The 26,609-nt window shown below is 57.5% G+C and overlaps 1 protein-coding gene across 1 annotated transcript in view; it reads left to right on the top strand.

Annotated features, from left to right (window-relative positions):
* Window positions 1-26,609, top strand: part of KRI1 (KRI1 homolog) — a 114,172-nt gene that overhangs the window by 46,519 nt on the left and 41,044 nt on the right. Inside the window, exon 13 of the mRNA XM_078622384.1 lies at window positions 3,167-3,218. Within this exon, the coding sequence (XP_078478510.1) occupies window positions 3,167-3,218 (52 nt within the window). The remainder of the gene's footprint in view (window positions 1-3,166; window positions 3,219-26,609) is intronic.

The raw sequence follows: 26,609 nt of genomic DNA, 5'->3' as shown, positions 1-26,609 counted from the left end.
TAGTGGGTTCATAATGGCCGTGTTAGTGGGTTAATGATGGCCGTGTTAGTGGGTTCATAATGGCCGTGTTATAGTGGGTTAATAATGGCCGTGTTAGTGGGTTCATAACGGCCGTGTTAGTGGGTTAATGATGGCCGTGTTAGTGGGTTCATAATGGCCGTGTTAGTGGGTTAATGATGGCCGTGTTAGCGGGTTCATAATGGCCGTGTTAGTGGGTTAATGATGGCCGTGTTAGCGGGTTAATGATGGCCGTGTTAGTGGGTTAATGATGGCCATGTTAGTGGGTTCATAATGGCCGTGTTAGTGTGTTCATAATGGCCGTGTTAGTGGGTTCATAATGGCCGTGTTAGTGGGTTAATGATGGCCATGTTAGTGGGTGCATAATGGCCGTGTTAGTGGGTTCATAATGGCCGTGTTAGTGGGTTAATGATGGCCGTGTTAGTGGGTTCATAATGGCCGTGTTAGTGGGTTAATGATGGCCGTGTTAGTTGATTCATAATGGCCGTGTTAGTGGGTTAATGATGGCCGTGTTAGTGGGTTCATAATGGCCGTGTTAGTGGGTTCATAATGGCCGTGTTAGTGGGTTAATGATGGCCGTGTTAGTGGGTTCATAATGGCCGTGTTAGATGGTTCATAATGGCCGTGTTAGTGGGTTAATGATGGCCGTGTTAGTGGGTTCATAATGGCCGTGTTAGTGGGTTCATAATGGCCGTGTTAGTGGGTTCATAATGGCCGTGTTAGTGGGTTAATGATGGCCGTGTTAGTGGGTTAATGATGGCCGTGTTAGTGGGTTAATAATGGCCGTGTTAGTGGGTTAATGATGGCCGTGTTTAATGGGTTAATGATGGCCGTGTTAGTGGGTTAATAATGGCCGTGTTAGTGGGTTAATGATGGCCGTGTTAGTGGGTTCATAATGGCCGTGTTAGTGGGTTAATGATGGCCGTGTTAGTGGGTTCATAATGGCCGTGTTAGTGGGTTAATGGTGGCCGTGTTATTGGGTTCATAATGGCCGTGTTAGTGGGTTAATGATGGCCGTGTTAGTGGGTTCATAATGGCCGTGTTAGTGGGTTCATAATGGCCGTGTTAGTGGGTTAATGATGGCCGTGTTAGTGGGTTCATAATGGCCGTGTTAGTGGGTTCATAATGGCCGTGTTAGTGGGTTAATGATGGCCGTGTTAGTGGGTTCATAATGGCCGTGTTAGTGGGTTAATGATGGCCGTGTTAGTGGGTTCATAATGGCCGTGTTAGTGGGTTCATAATGGCCGTGTTAGTGGGTTCATAATGGCCGTGTTAGTGGGTTCATAATGGCCGTGTTAGTGGGTTAATGATGGCCGTGTTAGTGGGTTAATGATGGCCGTGTTAGTGGGTTAATGATGGCCGTGTTAGTGGGTTCATAATGGCCATGTTAGTGGGTTAATGATGGCCGTGTTAGTGGGTTCATAATGGCCGTGTTAGTGGATTCATAATGGCCGTGTTAGTGGGTTAATGATGGCCGTGTTAGTGGGTTCATAATGGCCTTGTTAGTGGGTTTATAATGGCCGTGTTAGTGGGTTAATGATGGCCGTGTTAGTGGGATCATAATGGCCGTGTTAGTGGGTTCATTATGGCCGTGTTAGTGGGTTAATGATGGCCGTGTTAGTGGGTTCATAATGGCCGTGTTAGTGGGTTAATGATGGCCGTGTTAGTGGGTTAATGATGGCCGTGTTAGTGGGTTAATGATGGCCGTGTTAGTGGGTTCATGATGGCCGTGTTAGTGGGTTAATGATGGCCGTGTTAGTGGGTTCATGATGGCCGTGTTAGTGGGTTAATGATGGCCGTGGTAGTGGGTTCATAATGGCCGTGTTAGTGGGTTAATGATGGCCGTGTTAGTGGGTTAATGATGGCCGTGTTAGTGGGTTCATGATGGCCGTGTTAGTGGGTTAATGATGGCCGTGTTAGTGGGTTCATGATGGCCGTGTTAGTGGGTTAATGATGGCCGTGTTAGTGGGTTCATAATGGCCGTGTTAGTGGGTTCATAATGGCCGTGTTAGTGGGTTAATGATGGCCGTGTTAGTGGGTTCATGATGGCCGTGTTAGTGGGTTCATAATGGCCGTGTTAGTGGGTTAATGATGGCCGTGTTAGTGGGTTAATGATGGCCGTGTTAGTGGGTTAATGATGGCCGTGTTAGTGGGTTCATGATGGCCGTGTTAGTGGGTTAATGATGGCCGTGTTAGTGGGTTCATAATGGCCGTGTTAGTGGGTTCATAATGGCCGTGTTAGTGGGTTAATGATGGCCGTGTTAGTGGGTTCATGATGGCCGTGTTAGTGGGTTCATAATGGCCGTGTTAGTGGGTTCATAATGGCCGTGTTAGTGGGTTAATGATGGCCGTGTTAGTGGGTTCATGATGGCCGTGTTAGTGGGTTCATGATGGCCGTGTTAGTGGGTTAATGATGGCCGTGTTAGTGGGTTCATAATGGCTGTGTTAGTGGGTTCATAATGGCCGTGTTAGTTAATGATGGCCGTGTTAGTGGATTAATGATGGCCGTGTTAGTGGGTTCATAATGGCCGTGTTAGTGGGTTCATAATGGCCGTGTTAGTGGGTTCATAATGGCCGTGTTAGTGGGTTAATGATGGCCGTGTTAGTGGGTGCATAATGGCCGTGTTATAGTGGGTTAATAATGGCCGTGTTAGTGGGTTCATAATGGCCGTGTTAGTGGGTTAATGATGGCCGTGTTAGTGGGTTCATGATGGCCGTTTTAGTGGGTTAATGATGGCCGTGTTAGTGGGTTAATGATGGCCGTGTTAGTGGGTTCATGATGGCCGTGTTAGTGGGTTAATGATGGCCGTGTTAGTGGGTTCATAATGGCCGTGTTAGTGGGTTAATGATGGCCGTGTTAGTGGGTTAATGATGGCCGTGTTAGTGGGTTAATGATGGCGTGTTAGTGGGTTCATAATGGCCGTGTTAGTGTGTTCATAATGGCCGTGTTAGTGGGTTCATGATGGCCGTGTTAGTGGGTTCATAATGGCCGTGTTAGTGGGTTAATGATGGCCGTGTTAGTGGGTTCATAATGGCCGTGTTAGTGGGTTCATAATGGCCGTGTTAGTGGGTTAATGATGACCTTGTCAATGGGTTAATAATCGCCATGTCACTAGGTTCATGATGGCCGTGTCTTGTCTGCTTTCAGAAATTCTTCGATGATGAATATTACGGAGAAGCTGACGAAGTGAAGCCAGAAGGTCTCAGCAATACAGGGACACGGGGACACTGAGACACGGGGACACTGAGACACGGGGACACTGAGACACTGAGACACGGAGACACTGAGACACTGGAACACTGAGACACGGAGACACTGAGACACGGGGACACGGAGACACGGGGATACTGAGACACTGAGACACGGGGACACTGAGCCACAGGGATTCTGAGACACGGGGACACTGAGACACTGAGACACTGAGACACTGGGACACTGAGACACGGAGACACTGAGACACGGGGACACTGAGACACGGAGACACGGGGACACTGAGACACGGGGACACTGAGACACGGGGACACTGAGACACGGGGACACTGAGACACGGAGACACTGAGACACGGGGACACTGAGACACAGGGACACGGGAACACTGAGACACGGGGACACTGAGACACGGGGACACTGGGACACGGGGACACTGAGACACGGGGACACTGAGACACGGAGACACGGGGACACTGAGACACGGGGACACTGGGACACGGGGACACTGAGACACGGGGACACTGAGACACGGAGACACTGAGACACGGGGACACTGAGACACAGGGACACGGGAACACTGAGACACGGGGACACTGAGACACGGGGACACTGGGACGCGTGGACACTGAGACACGAAGACACTGAGACACAGGGACACTGAGACACGGAGACACTGGGACACGGGGACACGGGGACACTGAGACACGGGGACACTGGGACACGGGGACACTGAGACACGGAGACACTGAGACACAGGGACACTGAGACACTGAGACACAGGGACACGGGGACACTGAGACACAGGGACACTGAGACGCGGAGACACTGGGACACGGGGACACTGAGACGCGGAGACACTGGGACACGGGGACACTGAGACACGGAGACACGGAGACACGGAGACACTGGGACACAGGGACACTGAGACACTGAGACACAGGGACACGGGGACACTGAGACACGGGGACACTGAGACACTGAGACACAGGGACACTGAGACACAGGGACACTGAGACACTGAGACACGGGGAAACTGAGACACTAAGACACGGGGACACGGGGACACTGAGACGGGGACACTGAGACACGGGGACAGTGAGACACGGGGACACTGGGACACTGAGACACGGGGACACTGAGACACTGAGACACAGGAACACTGAGACACTGAGACACGGGGACACTGAGACACGGGGACACTGAGACACTGAGACACTGAGACACGGGGACACTGAGACGCTGAGACACTGAGACACTGAGACACTGAGACACAGGGACACTGGGACACTGAGACACTGAGACTCTGAGACTCTGAGACACAGGGACACTGGGACACTGAGACACTGAGACTCTGAGACACAGGGACACGGGGACACTGAGACACGGGGAAACTGAGACACTAAGACACGGGGACACGGGGACACTGAGACGGGGACACTGAGACACGGGGACAGTGAGACACGGGGACACTGGGACACTGAGACACGGGGACACTGAGACACTGAGACACAGGAACACTGAGACACTGAGACACGGGGACACTGAGACACGGGGACACTGAGACACTGAGACACTGAGACACGGGGACACTGAGACGCTGAGACACTGAGACACTGAGACACTGAGACACAGGGACACTGGGACACTGAGACACTGAGACTCTGAGACACAGGGACACTGGGACACTGAGACACTGAGACTCTGAGACACAGGGACACGGGGACACTGAGACACGGGGACACTGGGACACTGAAACATGGGGACACTGAGACACTGAGACACAGGGACACTGAGACACTGAGACACTGAGACACTGAGACACGGGGACACTGGGACACTGGGACACTGAGACACTGAGACACGGGTACACTGAGACACTGGGACACTGAGACACTGAGACACTGGGACACTGGGACACTGAGACACGGGTACACGGGGACACTGGGACACGGAGACACAGGGATACTGAGACACTGAGACACAGGGACACTGAGACACTGAGACACTGAGACACAGGGACACAGGGACACTGGGACACTGGGACACGGAGCCACTGGGACACTGAGACACTGAGACACTGAGACACAGGGACACTGAGACACTGGGACACTGGGACACGGAGACACTGGGACACTGAGACACTGGGACACTGGGACACTGAGACACTGAGACACTGAGACACAGGGACACTGAGACACTGGGACACTGGGACACGGAGACACTGGGACACTGGGACACTGAGACACTGGGACACTGAGACACTGAGACACAGGGACACTGGGACACGGAGACACTGGGACACTGGGACACTGAGACACTGGGACACTGAGACACTGGGACACTGAGACACTGGGACACTGAGAGACTGGGACACTGAGACACGGGGACACTGGGACACGGAGACACTGGGACACTGAGACACGGAGACACTGGGACACTGAGACACTGGGACACTGAGACACGGGGACACTGGGACACGGAGACACTGGGACACTGGGACACTGAGACACTGGGACACTGAGACACTGAGACACTGAGACACTGAGCCACAGGGACACAGGGACACTGGGACACGGAGACACTGGGACACGGAGACACTGGGACACTGAGACACTGAGACACTGAGACACAGGGACACTGAGACACTGGGACACTGGGACACGGAGACACTGGGACACTGAGACACTGAGACACTGGGACACTGAGACACTGAGACACTGAGACACAGGGACACAGGGACACTGGGACACGGAGACACTGGGACACGGAGACACTGGGACACTGAGACACTGAGACACTGAGACACTGAGACACAGGGACACTGAGACACTGGGACACTGGGACACGGAGACACAGGGACACTGGGACACTGAGACACAGGGACACTGAGACACTGAGACACTGAGACACAGGGACACTGAGACACTGGGACACTGGGACACGGAGACACTGGGACACTGGGACACTGAGACACTGGGACACTGAGACACTGAGACACAGGGACACTGAGACACTGAGACACTGAGACACTGAGACACGGGGACACTGAGACACAGGGACACTGGGACACTGAGACACTGGGACACTGAGACACTGAGACACTGAGACACAGGGACACTGAGACACTGGGACACTGGGACACTGAGACACTGAGCCACAGGGACACAGGGACACTGGGACACGGAGACACTGGGACACGGAGACACTGGGACACTGAGACACTGAGACACTGAGACACAGGGACACTGAGACACTGGGACACTGGGACACGGAGACACTGGGACACTGAGACACTGAGACACTGGGACACTGAGACACTGAGACACTGAGACACAGGGACACAGGGACACTGGGACACGGAGACACTGGGACACGGAGACACTGGGACACTGAGACACTGAGACACTGAGACACTGAGACACAGGGACACTGAGACACTGGGACACTGGGACACGGAGACACAGGGACACTGGGACACTGAGACACAGGGACACTGAGACACTGAGACACTGAGACACAGGGACACTGAGACACTGGGACACTGGGACACGGAGACACTGGGACACTGGGACACTGAGACACTGGGACACTGAGACACTGAGACACAGGGACACTGAGACACTGAGACACTGAGACACGGGGACACTGAGACACAGGGACACTGGGACACTGAGACACTGGGACACTGAGACACTGAGACACTGAGACACAGGGACACTGAGACACTGGGACACTGGGACACGGAGACACTGGGACACTGGGACACTGAGACACTGGGACACTGAGACACTGGGACACTGAGACACTGAGACACAGGGACACTGGGACACTGGGACACGGAGACACTGGGACACTGGGACACTGAGACACTGGGACACTGAGACACTGAGACACAGGGAGACTGGGACACGGAGACACTGGGACACTGGGACACTGAGACACTGGGACACTCAGACACTGGGACACTGAGACACTGGGACACGGAGACACTGGGACACGGATACACTGGGACACTGAGACACTGGGACACTGAGACACGGGGACACTGGTACACGGAGACACTGGGACACTGAGACACTGAGACACAGGGACACTGAGACAGTGAGACACTGAGACACTGAGACACTGAGACACAGGGACACTGAGACACAGGGACACGGAGACACTGGGACACGGAGACACTGGGACACTGAGACACTGAGACACAGGGACACTGAGACACTGGGACACTGGGACACGGAGACGCAGGGACACTGAGACACTGGGACACTGAGACACGGAGACACGGGGATACTGAGACACTGAGACACGGGGACACTGAGCCACAGGGATACTGAGACACGGGGACACTGAGACACTGAGACACTGAGACACTGGGACACTGAGACACGGAGACACTGAGACACGGGGACACTGAGACACGGGGACACTGAGACACGGAGACACGGGGACACTGAGACACTGGGACACTGAGACACGGAGACACGGGGATACTGAGACACTGAGACACGGGGACACTGAGCCACAGGGATACTGAGACACGGGGACACTGAGACACTGAGACACTGAGACACTGGGACACTGAGACACGGAGACACTGAGACACGGGGACACTGAGACACGGGGACACTGAGACACGGAGACACGGGGACACTGAGACACGGGGACACTGGGACACGGGGACACTGAGACACGGGGACACTGAGACACGGAGACACTGAGACACGGGGACACTGAGACACAGGGACACGGGAACACTGAGACACGGGGACACTGAGACACGGGGACACTGGGACACGGGGACACTGAGACACGGGGACACTGAGACACGGAGACACGGGGACACTGAGACACGGGGACACTGGGACACGGGGACACTGAGACACGGGGACACTGAGACACGGAGACACGGGGACACTGAGACACAGGGACACGGGAACACTGAGACACGGGGACACTGAGACACGGGGACACTGGGACACGTGGACACTGAGACACGAAGACACTGAGACACAGAGACACTGAGACACGGAGACACTGGGACACGGGGACACTGAGACACGGGGACACGGGGACACTGAGACACGGGGACACTGGGACACGGGGACACTGAGACACGGAGACACTGAGACACAGGGACACTGAGACACTGAGACACAGGGACACGGGGACACTGAGACACAGGGACACTGAGACGCAGAGACACTGGGACACGGGGACACTGAGACGCGGAGACACTGGGACACGGGGACACTGAGACACGGAGACACGGAGACACTGGGACACAGGGACACTGAGACACTGAGACACAGGGACACGGGGACACTGGGACACTGAGACACTGAGACACTGGGACACTGAGACACTGAGACACTGAGACACAGGGACACAGGGACACTGGGACACGGAGACACTGGGACACGGAGACACTGGGACACTGAGACACTGAGACACTGAGACACTGAGACACAGGGACACTGAGACACTGGGACACTGGGACACGGAGACACAGGGACACTGGGACACTGAGACACAGGGACACTGAGACACTGAGACACTGAGACACAGGGACACTGAGACACTGGGACACTGGGACACGGAGACACTGGGACACTGGGACACTGAGACACTGGGACACTGAGACACTGAGACACAGGGACACTGAGACACTGAGACACTGAGACACGGGGACACTGAGACACAGGGACACTGGGACACTGAGACACTGGGACACTGAGACACTGAGACACAGGGACACTGAGACACTGGGACACTGGGACACGGAGACACTGGGACACTGGGACACTGAGACACTGGGACACTGAGACACTGGGACACTGAGACACTGAGACACAGGGACACTGGGACACTGGGACACGGAGACACTGGGACACTGGGACACTGAGACACTGGGGCACTGAGACACTGAGACACAGGGAGACTGGGACACGGAGACACTGGGACACTGGGACACTGAGACACTGGGACACTCAGACACTGGGACACTGAGACACTGGGACACGGAGACACTGGGACACGGATACACTGGGACACTGAGACACTGGGACACTGAGACACGGGGACACTGGGACACGGAGACACTGGGACACTGAGACACTGAGACACAGGGACACTGAGACAGTGAGACACTGAGACACTGAGACACTGAGACACAGGGACACTGAGACACAGGGACACGGAGACACTGGGACACGGAGACACTGGGACACTGAGACACTGAGACACAGGGACACTGAGACACTGGGACACTGGGACACGGAGACGCAGGGACACTGAGACACTGGGACACTGAGACACGGAGACACGGGGATACTGAGACACTGAGACACGGGGACACTGAGCCACAGGGACACTGAGACACGGAGACACGGGGACACTGAGACACGGAGACACTGAGACACGGGGACACTGAGACACGGGGACACTGAGACACGGAGACACGGGGACACTGAGACACTGGGACACTGAGACACGGAGACACGGGGATACTGAGACACTGAGACACGGGGACACTGAGCCACAGGGATACTGAGACACGGGGACACTGAGACACTGAGACACTGAGACACTGGGACACTGAGACACGGAGACACTGAGACACGGGGACACTGAGACACGGGGACACTGAGACACGGAGACACGGGGACACTGAGACACGGGGACACTGGGACACGGGGACACTGAGACACGGGGACACTGAGACACGGAGACACTGAGACACGGGGACACTGAGACACAGGGACACGGGAACACTGAGACACGGGGACACTGAGACACGGGGACACTGGGACACGGGGACACTGAGACACGGGGACACTGAGACACGGAGACACGGGGACACTGAGACACGGGGACACTGGGACACGGGGACACTGAGACACGGGGACACTGAGACACGGAGACACGGGGACACTGAGACACAGGGACACGGGAACACTGAGACACGGGGACACTGAGACACGGGGACACTGGGACACGTGGACACTGAGACACGAAGACACTGAGACACAGAGACACTGAGACACGGAGACACTGGGACACGGGGACACTGAGACACGGGGACACGGGGACACTGAGACACGGGGACACTGGGACACGGGGACACTGAGACACGGAGACACTGAGACACAGGGACACTGAGACACTGAGACACAGGGACACGGGGACACTGAGACACAGGGACACTGAGACGCAGAGACACTGGGACACGGGGACACTGAGACGCGGAGACACTGGGACACGGGGACACTGAGACACGGAGACACGGAGACACTGGGACACAGGGACACTGAGACACTGAGACACAGGGACACGGGGACACTGGGACACTGAGACACTGAGACACTGGGACACTGAGACACTGAGACACTGAGACACAGGGACACAGGGACACTGGGACACGGAGACACTGGGACACGGAGACACTGGGACACTGAGACACTGAGACACTGAGACACTGAGACACAGGGACACTGAGACACTGAGACACTGAGACACGGGGACACTGAGACACAGGGACACGGGAACACTGAGACACGGGGACACTGAGACACGGGGACACTGGGACACGGGGACACTGAGACACGGGGACACTGAGACACGGAGACACGGGGACACTGAGACACGGGGACACTGGGACACGGGGACACTGAGACACGGGGACACTGAGACACGGAGACACGGGGACACTGAGACACAGGGACACGGGAACACTGAGACACGGGGACACTGAGACACGGGGACACTGGGACACGTGGACACTGAGACACGAAGACACTGAGACACAGAGACACTGAGACACGGAGACACTGGGACACGGGGACACTGAGACACGGGGACACGGGGACACTGAGACACGGGGACACTGGGACACGGGGACACTGAGACACGGAGACACTGAGACACAGGGACACTGAGACACTGAGACACAGGGACACGGGGACACTGAGACACAGGGACACTGAGACGCAGAGACACTGGGACACGGGGACACTGAGACGCGGAGACACTGGGACACGGGGACACTGAGACACGGAGACACGGAGACACTGGGACACAGGGACACTGAGACACTGAGACACAGGGACACGGGGACACTGGGACACTGAGACACTGAGACACTGGGACACTGAGACACTGAGACACTGAGACACAGGGACACAGGGACACTGGGACACGGAGACACTGGGACACGGAGACACTGGGACACTGAGACACTGAGACACTGAGACACTGAGACACAGGGACACTGAGACACTGGGACACTGGGACACGGAGACACAGGGACACTGGGACACTGAGACACAGGGACACTGAGACACTGAGACACTGAGACACAGGGACACTGAGACACTGGGACACTGGGACACGGAGACACTGGGACACTGGGACACTGAGACACTGGGACACTGAGACACTGAGACACAGGGACACTGAGACACTGAGACACTGAGACACGGGGACACTGAGACACAGGGACACTGGGACACTGAGACACTGGGACACTGAGACACTGAGACACAGGGACACTGAGACACTGGGACACTGGGACACGGAGACACTGGGACACTGGGACACTGAGACACTGGGACACTGAGACACTGGGACACTGAGACACTGAGACACAGGGACACTGGGACACTGGGACACGGAGACACTGGGACACTGGGACACTGAGACACTGGGGCACTGAGACACTGAGACACAGGGAGACTGGGACACGGAGACACTGGGACACTGGGACACTGAGACACTGGGACACTCAGACACTGGGACACTGAGACACTGGGACACGGAGACACTGGGACACGGATACACTGGGACACTGAGACACTGGGACACTGAGACACGGGGACACTGGGACACGGAGACACTGGGACACTGAGACACTGAGACACAGGGACACTGAGACAGTGAGACACTGAGACACTGAGACACTGAGACACAGGGACACTGAGACACAGGGACACGGAGACACTGGGACACGGAGACACTGGGACACTGAGACACTGAGACACAGGGACACTGAGACACTGGGACACTGGGACACGGAGACGCAGGGACACTGAGACACTGGGACACTGAGACACGGAGACACGGGGATACTGAGACACTGAGACACGGGGACACTGAGCCACAGGGATACTGAGACACGGGGACACTGAGACACTGAGACACTGAGACACTGAGACACTGGGACACTGAGACACGGAGACACTGAGACACGGGGACACTGAGACACGGGGACACTGAGACACGGAGACACGGGGACACTGAGACACGGGGACACTGGGACACGGGGACACTGAGACACGGGGACACTGAGACACGGAGACACTGAGACACGGGGACACTGAGACACAGGGACACGGGAACACTGAGACACGGGGACACTGAGACACGGGGACACTGAGACACGGGGACACTGAGACACGGGGACACTGAGACACGGAGACACGGGGACACTGAGACACGGGGACACTGAGACACGGAGACACTGAGACACGGGGACACTGAGACACAGGGACACGGGAACACTGAGACACGGGGACACTGAGACACGGGGACACTGGGACACGGGGACACTGAGACACGGGGACACGGGGACACTGAGACACGGGGACACTGGGACACGGGGACACTGGGACACGGGGACACTGAGACACGGAGACACTGAGACACAGGGACACTGAGGCACTGAGACACAGGGACACGGGGACACTGAGACACAGGGACACTGAGACGCGGAGACACTGGGACACGGGGACACTGAGACGCGGAGACACTGGGACACGGGGACACTGAGACACGGAGACACGGAGACACTGGGACACAGGGACACTGAGACACTGAGACACAGGGACACGGGGACACTGAGACACGGGGACACTGAGACACGGGGACACTGAGACACTGAGACACAGGGACACTGAGACACAGGGACACTGAGACACTGAGACACGGGGAAACTGAGACACTAAGACACGGGGACACGGGGACACTGAGACGGGGACACTGAGACACGGGGACAGTGAGACACGGGGACACTAGGACACTGGGACACTGAGACACGGGGACACTGAGACACTGAGACACAGGAACACTGAGACACTGAGACACGGGGACACTGAGACACTGAGACACTGAGACACTGAGACACAGGGACACTGGGACACTGAGACACTGAGACTCTGAGACACAGGGACACGGGGACACTGAGACACGGGGACACTGGGACACTGAAACACGGGGACACTGAGACACTGAGACACAGGGACACTGAGACACTGAGACACTGAGACACTGAGACACGGGGACACTGGGACACTGGGACACTGAGACACTGAGACACTGAGACACGGGTACACTGAGACACTGGGACACTGAGACACTGAGACACTGGGACACTGGGACACTGAGACACGGGTACACGGGGACACTGGGACACGGAGACACAGGGACACTGAGACACTGAGACACAGGGACACTGAGACACTGAGACACTGAGACACAGGGACACAGGGACACTGGGACACTGGGACACGGAGACACTGGGACACTGAGACACTGAGACACTGAGACACAGGGACACTGAGACACTGGGACACTGGGACACGGAGACACTGGGACACTGAGACACTGGGACACTGGGACACTGAGACACTGAGACACTGAGACACAGGGACACTGAGACACTGGGACACTGGGACACGGAGACACTGGGACACTGGGACACTGAGACACTGGGACACTGAGACACTGAGACACAGGGACACTGGGACACGGAGACACTGGGACACTGAGACACTGGGACACTGAGACACGGGGACACTGGGACACGGAGACACTGGGACACTGGGACACGGAGACACTGGGACACTGAGACACGGGGACACTGGGACACTGAGACACTGGGACACTGAGACACTGGGACACTGAGACACGGGGACACTGGGACACGGAGACACTGGGACACTGGGACACGGAGACACTGGGACACTGAGACACGGGGACACTGGGACACTGAGACACTGGGACACTGAGACACTGGGACACTGAGACACGGGGACACTGGGACACGGAGACACTGGGACACTGGGACACTGAGACACTGGGACACTGAGACACTGAGACACTGAGACACTGAGCCACAGGGACACTGGGACACTGGGACACGGAGACACTGGGACACGGAGACACTGGGACACTGAGACACTGAGACACTGAGACACAGGGACACTGAGACACTGGGACACTGGGACACGGAGACACTGGGACACTGAGACACTGAGACACTGGGACACTGAGAGACTGGGACACTGAGACACGGGGACACTGGGACACGGAGACACTGGGACACTGGGACACGGAGACACTGGGACACTGAGACACGGGGACACTGGGACACTGAGACACTGGGACACTGAGACACTGGGACACTGAGACACGGGGACACTGGGACACGGAGACACTGGGACACTGGGACACTGAGACACTGGGACACTGAGACACTGAGACACTGAGCCACAGGGACACTGGGACACTGGGACACGGAGACACTGGGACACGGAGACACTGGGACACTGAGACACTGAGACACTGAGACACAGGGACACTGAGACACTGGGACACTGGGACACGGAGACACTGGGACACTGAGACACTGAGACACTGGGACACTGAGACACTGAGACACTGAGACACTGAGACACAGGGACACAGGGACACTGGGACACGGAGACACTGGGACACGGAGACACTGGGACACTGAGACACTGAGACACTGAGACACTGAGACACGGGGAAACTGAGACACTAAGACACGGGGACATGGGGACACTGAGACGGGGACACTGAGACACGGGGACAGTGAGACACGGGGACACTAGGACACTGGGACACTGAGACACGGGGACACTGAGACACTGAGACACAGGAACACTGAGACACTGAGACACGGGGACACTGAGACACTGAGACACTGAGACACTGAGACACAGGGACACTGGGACACTGAGACACTGAGACTCTGAGACACAGGGACACGGGGACACTGAGACACGGGGACACTGGGACACTGAAACACGGGGACACTGAGACACTGAGACACAGGGACACTGAGACACTGAGACACTGAGACACTGAGACACGGGGACACTGGGACACTGGGACACTGAGACACTGAGACACTGAGACACGGGTACACTGAGACACTGGGACACTGAGACACTGAGACACTGGGACACTGGGACACTGAGACACGGGTACACGGGGACACTGGGACACGGAGACACAGGGACACTGAGACACAGGGACACTGAGACACTGAGACACTGAGACACAGGGACACAGGGACACTGGGACACTGGGACACTGGGACACTGAGACACGGGTACACGGGGACACTGGGACACGGAGACACAGGGACACTGAGACACTGAGACACAGGGACACTGAGACACTGAGACACTGAGACACAGGGACACAGGGACACTGGGACACTGGGACACGGAGACACTGGGACACTGAGACACTGAGACACTGAGACACTGAGACACAGGGACACTGAGACACTGGGACACTGGGACACGGAGACGCAGGGACACTGAGACACTGGGACACTGAGACACGGAGACACGGGGATACTGAGACACTGAGACACGGGGACACTGAGCCACAGGGATACTGAGACACGGGGACACTGAGACACTGAGACACTGAGACACTGGGACACTGAGACACGGAGACACTGAGACACGGGGACACTGAGACACGGGGACACTGAGACACGGGGACACTGAGACACGGAGACACGGGGACACTGAGACACTGGGACACTGAGACACGGAGACACGGGGATACTGAGACACTGAGACACGGGGACACTGAGCCACAGGGATACTGAGACACGGGGACACTGAGACACTGAGACACTGAGACACTGGGACACTGAGACACGGAGACACTGAGACACGGGGACACTGAGACACGGGGACACTGAGACACGGAGACACGGGGACACTGAGACACGGGGACACTGGGACACGGGGACACTGAGACACGGGGACACTGAGACACGGAGACACTGAGACACGGGGACACTGAGACACAGGGACACGGGAACACTGAGACACGGGGACACTGAGACACGGGGACACTGGGACACGGGGACACTGAGACACGGGGACACTGAGACACGGAGACACGGGGACACTGAGACACGGGGACACTGGGACACGGGGACACTGAGACACGGGGACACTGAGACACGGAGACACGGGGACACTGAGACACAGGGACACGGGAACACTGAGACACGGGGACACTGAGACACGGGGACACTGGGACACGTGGACACTGAGACACGAAGACACTGAGACACAGAGACACTGAGACACGGAGACACTGGGACACGGGGACACTGAGACACGGGGACACGGGGACACTGAGACACGGGGACACTGGGACACGGGGACACTGAGACACGGAGACACTGAGACACAGGGACACTGAGACACTGAGACACAGGGACACGGGGACACTGAGACACAGGGACACTGAGACGCAGAGACACTGGGACACGGGGACACTGAGACGCGGAGACACTGGGACACGGGGACACTGAGACACGGAGACACGGAGACACTGGGACACAGGGACACTGAGACACTGAGACACAGGGACACGGGGACACTGGGACACTGAGACACTGAGACACTGGGACACTGAGACACTGAGACACTGAGACACAGGGACACAGGGACACTGGGACACGGAGACACTGGGACACGGAGACACTGGGACACTGAGACACTGAGACACTGAGACACTGAGACACAGGGACACTGAGACACTGGGACACTGGGACACGGAGACACAGGGACACTGGGACACTGAGACACAGGGACACTGAGACACTGAGACACTGAGACACAGGGACACTGAGACACTGGGACACTGGGACACGGAGACACTGGGACACTGGGACACTGAGACACTGGGACACTGAGACACTGAGACACAGGGACACTGAGACACTGAGACACTGAGACACTGAGACACGGGGACACTGAGACACAGGGACACTGGGACACTGGGACACTGGGACACTGAGACACGGGTACACGGGGACACTGGGACACGGAGACACAGGGACACTGAGACACTGAGACACAGGGACACTGAGACACTGAGACACTGAGACACAGGGACACAGGGACACTGGGACACTGGGACACGGAGACACTGGGACACTGAGACACTGAGACACTGAGACACTGAGACACAGGGACACTGAGACACTGGGACACTGGGACACGGAGACGCAGGGACACTGAGACACTGGGACACTGAGACACGGAGACACGGGGATACTGAGACACTGAGACACGGGGACACTGAGCCACAGGGATACTGAGACACGGGGACACTGAGACACTGAGACACTGAGACACTGGGACACTGAGACACGGAGACACTGAGACACGGGGACACTGAGACACGGGGACACTGAGACACGGGGACACTGAGACACGGAGACACGGGGACACTGAGACACTGGGACACTGAGACACGGAGACACGGGGATACTGAGACACTGAGACACGGGGACACTGAGCCACAGGGATACTGAGACACGGGGACACTGAGACACTGAGACACTGAGACACTGGGACACTGAGACACGGAGACACTGAGACACGGGGACACTGAGACACGGGGACACTGAGACACGGAGACACGGGGACACTGAGACACGGGGACACTGGGACACGGGGACACTGAGACACGGGGACACTGAGACACGGAGACACTGAGACACGGGGACACTGAGACACAGGGACACGGGAACACTGAGACACGGGGACACTGAGACACGGGGACACTGGGACACGGGGACACTGAGACACGGGGACACTGAGACACGGAGACACGGGGACACTGAGACACGGGGACACTGGGACACGGGGACACTGAGACACGGGGACACTGAGACACGGAGACACGGGGACACTGAGACACAGGGACACGGGAACACTGAGACACGGGGACACTGAGACACGGGGACACTGGGACACGTGGACACTGAGACACGAAGACACTGAGACACAGAGACACTGAGACACGGAGACACTGGGACACGGGGACACTGAGACACGGGGACACGGGGACACTGAGACACGGGGACACTGGGACACGGGGACACTGAGACACGGAGACACTGAGACACAGGGACACTGAGACACTGAGACACAGGGACACGGGGACACTGAGACACAGGGACACTGAGACGCAGAGACACTGGGACACGGGGACACTGAGACGCGGAGACACTGGGACACGGGGACACTGAGACACGGAGACACGGAGACACTGGGACACAGGGACACTGAGACACTGAGACACAGGGACACGGGGACACTGGGACACTGAGACACTGAGACACTGGGACACTGAGACACTGAGACACTGAGACACAGGGACACAGGGACACTGGGACACGGAGACACTGGGACACGGAGACACTGGGACACTGAGACACTGAGACACTGAGACACTGAGACACAGGGACACTGAGACACTGGGACACTGGGACACGGAGACACAGGGACACTGGGACACTGAGACACAGGGACACTGAGACACTGAGACACTGAGACACAGGGACACTGAGACACTGGGACACTGGGACACGGAGACACTGGGACACTGGGACACTGAGACACTGGGACACTGAGACACTGAGACACAGGGACACTGAGACACTGAGACACTGAGACACTGAGACACGGGGACACTGAGACACAGGGACACTGGGACACTGAGACACTGGGACACTGAGACACTGAGACACAGGGACACTGAGACACTGGGACACTGGGACACGGAGACACTGGGACACTGGGACACTGAGACACTGGGACACTGAGACACTGGGACACTGAGACACTGAGACACAGGGACACTGGGACACTGGGACACGGAGACACTGGGACACTGGGACACTGAGACACTGGGGCACTGAGACACTGAGACACAGGGAGACTGGGACACGGAGACACTGGGACACTGGGACACTGAGACACTGGGACACTCAGACACTGGGACACTGAGACACTGGGACACGGAGACACTGGGACACGGATACACTGGGACACTGAGACACTGGGACACTGAGACACGGGGACACTGGGACACGGAGACACTGGGACACTGAGACACTGAGACACAGGGACACTGAGACAGTGAGACACTGAGACACTGAGACACTGAGACACAGGGACACTGAGACACAGGGACACGGAGACACTGGGACACGGAGACACTGGGACACTGAGACACTGAGACACAGGGACACTGAGACACTGGGACACTGGGACACGGAGACGCAGGGACACTGAGACACTGGGACACTGAGACACGGAGACACGGGGATACTGAGACACTGAGACACGGGGACACTGAGCCACAGGGATACTGAGACACGGGGACACTGAGACACTGAGACACTGAGACACTGAGACACTGGGACACTGAGACACGGAGACACTGAGACACGGGGACACTGAGACACGGGGACACTGAGACACGGAGACACGGGGACACTGAGACACGGGGACACTGGGACACGGGGACACTGAGACACGGGGACACTGAGACACGGAGACACTGAGACACGGGGACACTGAGACACAGGGACACGGGAACACTGAGACACGGGGACACTGAGACACGGGGACACTGAGACACGGGGACACTGAGACACGGGGACACTGAGACACGGAGACACGGGGACACTGAGACACGGGGACACTGAGACACGGAGACACTGAGACACGGGGACACTGAGACACAGGGACACGGGAACACTGAGACACGGGGACACTGAGACACGGGGACACTGGGACACGGGGACACTGAGACACGGGGACACGGGGACACTGAGACACGGGGACACTGGGACACGGGGACACTGAGACACGGAGACACTGAGACACAGGGACACTGAGGCACTGAGACACAGGGACACGGGGACACTGAGACACAGGGACACTGAGACGCGGAGACACTGGGACACGGGGACACTGAGACGCGGAGACACTGGGACACGGGGACACTGAGACACGGAGACACGGAGACACTGGGACACAGGGACACTGAGACACTGAGACACAGGGACACGGGGACACTGAGACACGGGGACACTGAGACACGGGGACACTGAGACACTGAGACACAGGGACACTGAGACACAGGGACACTGAGACACTGAGACACGGGGAAACTGAGACACTAAGACACGGGGACACGGGGACACTGAGACGGGGACACTGAGACACGGGGACAGTGAGACACGGGGACACTAGGACACTGGGACACTGAGACACGGGGACACTGAGACACTGAGACACAGGAACACTGAGACACTGAGACACGGGGACACTGAGACACTGAGACACTGAGACACTGAGACACAGGGACACTGGGACACTGAGACACTGAGACTCTGAGACACAGGGACACGGGGACACTGAGACACGGGGACACTGGGACACTGAAACACGGGGACACTGAGACACTGAGACACAGGGACACTGAGACACTGAGACACTGAGACACTGAGACACGGGGACACTGGGACACTGGGACACTGAGACACTGAGACACTGAGACACGGGTACACTGAGACACTGGGACACTGAGACACTGAGACACTGGGACACTGGGACACTGAGACACGGGTACACGGGGACACTGGGACACGGAGACACAGGGACACTGAGACACTGAGACACAGGGACACTGAGACACTGAGACACTGAGACACAGGGACACAGGGACACTGGGACACTGGGACACGGAGACACTGGGACACTGAGACACTGAGACACAGGGACACTGAGACACTGGGACACTGGGACACGGAGACACTGGGACACTGAGACACTGGGACACTGGGACACTGAGACACTGAGACACTGAGACACAGGGACACTGAGACACTGGGACACTGGGACACGGAGACACTGGGACACTGGGACACTGAGACACTGGGACACTGAGACACTGAGACACAGGGACACTGGGACACGGAGACACTGGGACACTGAGACACTGGGACACTGAGACACGGGGACACTGGGACACGGAGACACTGGGACACTGGGACACGGAGACACTGGGACACTGAGACACGGGGACACTGGGACACTGAGACACTGGGACACTGAGACACTGGGACACTGAGACACGGGGACACTGGGACACGGAGACACTGGGACACTGGGACACGGAGACACTGGGACACTGAGACACGGGGACACTGGGACACTGAGACACTGGGACACTGAGACACTGGGACACTGAGACACGGGGACACTGGGACACGGAGACACTGGGACACTGGGACACTGAGACACTGGGACACTGAGACACTGAGACACTGAGACACTGAGCCACAGGGACACTGGGACACTGGGACACGGAGACACTGGGACACGGAGACACTGGGACACTGAGACACTGAGACACTGAGACACAGGGACACTGAGACACTGGGACACTGGGACACGGAGACACTGGGACACTGAGACACTGAGACACTGGGACACTGAGAGACTGGGACACTGAGACACGGGGACACTGGGACACGGAGACACTGGGACACTGGGACACGGAGACACTGGGACACTGAGACACGGGGACACTGGGACACTGAGACACTGGGACACTGAGACACTGGGACACTGAGACACGGGGACACTGGGACACGGAGACACTGGGACACTGGGACACTGAGACACTGGGACACTGAGACACTGAGACACTGAGACACTGAGCCACAGGGACACTGGGACACTGGGACACGGAGACACGGAGACACTGGGACACGGAGACACTGGGACACTGAGACACTGAGACACTGAGACACAGGGACACTGAGACACTGGGACACTGGGACACGGAGACACTGGGACACTGAGACACTGAGACACTGGGACACTGAGACACTGAGACACTGAGACACTGAGACACAGGGACACAGGGACACTGGGACACGGAGACACTGGGACACGGAGACACTGGGACACTGAGACACTGAGACACTGAGACACTGAGACACGGGGAAACTGAGACACTAAGACACGGGGACATGGGGACACTGAGACACAGGGACACTGAGACACAGGGACACGGAGACACTGGGACACGGAGACACTGGGACACTGAGACACTGAGACACAGGGACACTGAGACACTGGGACACTGGGACACGGAGACGCAGGGACACTGAGACACTGGGACACTGAGACACGGAGACACGGGGATACTGAGACACTGAGACACGGGGACACTGAGCCACAGGGATACTGAGACACGGGGACACTGAGACACTGAGACACTGAGACACTGAGACACTGGGACACTGAGACACGGAGACACTGAGACACGGGGACACTGAGACACGGGGACACTGAGACACGGAGACACGGGGACACTGAGACACGGGGACACTGGGACACGGGGACACGGGGACACTGAGACACGGGGACACTGAGACACGGAGACACTGAGACACGGGGACACTGAGACACAGGGACACGGGAACACTGAGACACGGGGACACTGAGACACGGGGACACTGAGACACGGGGACACTGAGACACGGGGACACTGAGACACGGAGACACGGGGACACTGAGACACGGGGACACTGAGACACGGAGACACTGAGACACGGGGACACTGAGACACAGGGACACGGGAACACTGAGACACGGGGACACTGAGACACGGGGACACTGGGACACGGGGACACTGAGACACGGGGACACGGGGACACTGAGACACGGGGACACTGGGACACGGGGACACTGAGACACGGAGACACTGAGACACAGGGACACTGAGGCACTGAGACACAGGGACACGGGGACACTGAGACACAGGGACACTGAGACGCGGAGACACTGGGACACGGGGACACTGAGACGCGGAGACACTGGGACACGGGGACACTGAGACACGGAGACACGGAGACACTGGGACACAGGGACACTGAGACACTGAGACACAGGGACACGGGGACACTGAGACACGGGGACACTGAGACACGGGGACACTGAGACACTGAGACACAGGGACACTGAGACACAGGGACACTGAGACACTGAGACACGGGGAAACTGAGACACTAAGACACGGGGACACGGGGACACTGAGACGGGGACACTGAGACACGGGGACAGTGAGACACGGGGACACTAGGACACTGGGACACTGAGACACGGGGACACTGAGACACTGAGACACAGGAACACTGAGACACTGAGACACGGGGACACTGAGACACTGAGACACTGAGACACTGAGACACAGGGACACTGGGACACTGAGACACTGAGACTCTGAGACACAGGGACACGGGGACACTGAGACACGGGGACACTGGGACACTGAAACACGGGGACACTGAGACACTGAGACACAGGGACACTGAGACACTGAGACACTGAGACACTGAGACACGGGGACACTGGGACACTGGGACACTGAGACACTGAGACACTGAGACACGGGTACACTGAGACACTGGGACACTGAGACACTGAGACACTGGGACACTGGGACACTGAGACACGGGTACACGGGGACACTGGGACACGGAGACACAGGGACACTGAGACACTGAGACACAGGGACACTGAGACACTGAGACACTGAGACACAGGGACACAGGGACACTGGGACACTGGGACACGGAGACACTGGGACACTGAGACACTGAGACACTGAGACACAGGGACACTGAGACACTGGGACACTGGGACACGGAGACACTGGGACACTGAGACACTGGGACACTGGGACACTGAGACACTGAGACACTGAGACACAGGGACACTGAGACACTGGGACACTGGGACACGGAGACACTGGGACACTGGGACACTGAGACACTGGGACACTGAGACACTGAGACACAGGGACACTGGGACACGGAGACACTGGGACACTGAGACACTGGGACACTGAGACACGGGGACACTGGGACACGGAGACACTGGGACACTGGGACACGGAGACACTGGGACACTGAGACACGGGGACACTGGGACACTGAGACACTGGGACACTGAGACACTGGGACACTGAGACACGGGGACACTGGGACACGGAGACACTGGGACACTGGGACACGGAGACACTGGGACACTGAGACACGGGGACACTGGGACACTGAGACACTGGGACACTGAGACACTGGGACACTGAGACACGGGGACACTGGGACACGGAGACACTGGGACACTGGGACACTGAGACACTGGGACACTGAGACACTGAGACACTGAGACACTGAGCCACAGGGACACTGGGACACTGGGACACGGAGACACTGGGACACGGAGACACTGGGACACTGAGACACTGAGACACTGAGACACAGGGACACTGAGACACTGGGACACTGGGACACGGAGACACTGGGACACTGAGACACTGAGACACTGGGACACTGAGAGACTGGGACACTGAGACACGGGGACACTGGGACACGGAGACACTGGGACACTGGGACACGGAGACACTGGGACACTGAGACACGGGGACACTGGGACACTGAGACACTGGGACACTGAGACACTGGGACACTGAGACACGGGGACACTGGGACACGGAGACACTGGGACACTGGGACACTGAGACACTGGGACACTGAGACACTGAGACACTGAGACACTGAGCCACAGGGACACTGGGACACTGGGACACGGAGACACTGGGACACGGAGACACTGGGACACTGAGACACTGAGACACTGAGACACAGGGACACTGAGACACTGGGACACTGGGACACGGAGACACTGGGACACTGAGACACTGAGACACTGGGACACTGAGACACTGAGACACTGAGACACTGAGACACAGGGACACAGGGACACTGGGACACGGAGACACTGGGACACGGAGACACTGGGACACTGAGACACTGAGACACTGAGACACTGAGACACGGGGAAACTGAGACACTAAGACACGGGGACATGGGGACACTGAGACGGGGACACTGAGACACGGGGACAGTGAGACACGGGGACACTAGGACACTGGGACACTGAGACACGGGGACACTGAGACACTGAGACACAGGAACACTGAGACACTGAGACACGGGGACACTGAGACACTGAGACACTGAGACACTGAGACACAGGGACACTGGGACACTGAGACACTGAGACTCTGAGACACAGTGACACGGGGACACTGAGACACGGGGACACTGGGACACTGAAACACGGGGACACTGAGACACTGAGACACAGGGACACTGAGACACTGAGACACTGAGACACTGAGACACGGGGACACTGGGACACTGGGACACTGAGACACTGAGACACTGAGACACGGGTACACTGAGACACTGGGACACTGAGACACTGAGACACTGGGACACTGGGACACTGAGACACGGGTACACGGGGACACTGGGACACGGAGACACAGGGACACTGAGACACAGGGACACTGAGACACTGAGACACTGAGACACAGGGACACAGGGACACTGGGACACTGGGACACTGGGACACTGAGACACGGGTACACGGGGACACTGGGACACGGAGACACAGGGACACTGAGACACTGAGACACAGGGACACTGAGACACTGAGACACTGAGACACAGGGACACAGGGACACTGGGACACTGGGACACGGAGACACTGGGACACTGAGACACTGAGACACTGAGACACAGGGACACTGAGACACTGGGACACTGGGACACGGAGACACTGGGACACTGAGACACTGGGACACTGGGACACTGAGACACTGAGACACTGAGACACAGGGACACTGAGACACTGGGACACTGGGACACGGAGACACTGGGACACTGGGACACTGAGACACTGGGACACTGAGACACTGAGACACAGGGACACTGGGACACGGAGACACTGGGACACTGAGACACTGGGACACTGAGACACGGGGACACTGGGACACGGAGACACTGGGACACTGGGACACGGAGACACTGGGACACTGAGACACGGGGACACTGGGACACTGAGACACTGGGACACTGAGACACTGGGACACTGAGACACGGGGACACTGGGACACGGAGACACTGGGACACTGGGACACGGAGACACTGGGACACTGAGACACGGGGACACTGGGACACTGAGACACTGGGACACTGAGACACTGGGACACTGAGACACGGGGACACTGGGACACGGAGACACTGGGACACTGGGACACTGAGACACTGGGACACTGAGACACTGAGACACTGAGACACTGAGACACTGAGCCACAGGGACAC

Source organism: Lampetra planeri, unplaced genomic scaffold (genome assembly GCF_965212315.1).
Source record: "Lampetra planeri unplaced genomic scaffold, kcLamPlan1.2.h2 scaffold_149, whole genome shotgun sequence".
NCBI classification, from domain to species: Eukaryota; Metazoa; Chordata; class Hyperoartia; order Petromyzontiformes; family Petromyzontidae; genus Lampetra; species Lampetra planeri.
The sequence above is the reverse complement of the archived record's forward strand: the minus strand, read 5'-3'. Positions and strand labels throughout refer to the sequence as shown.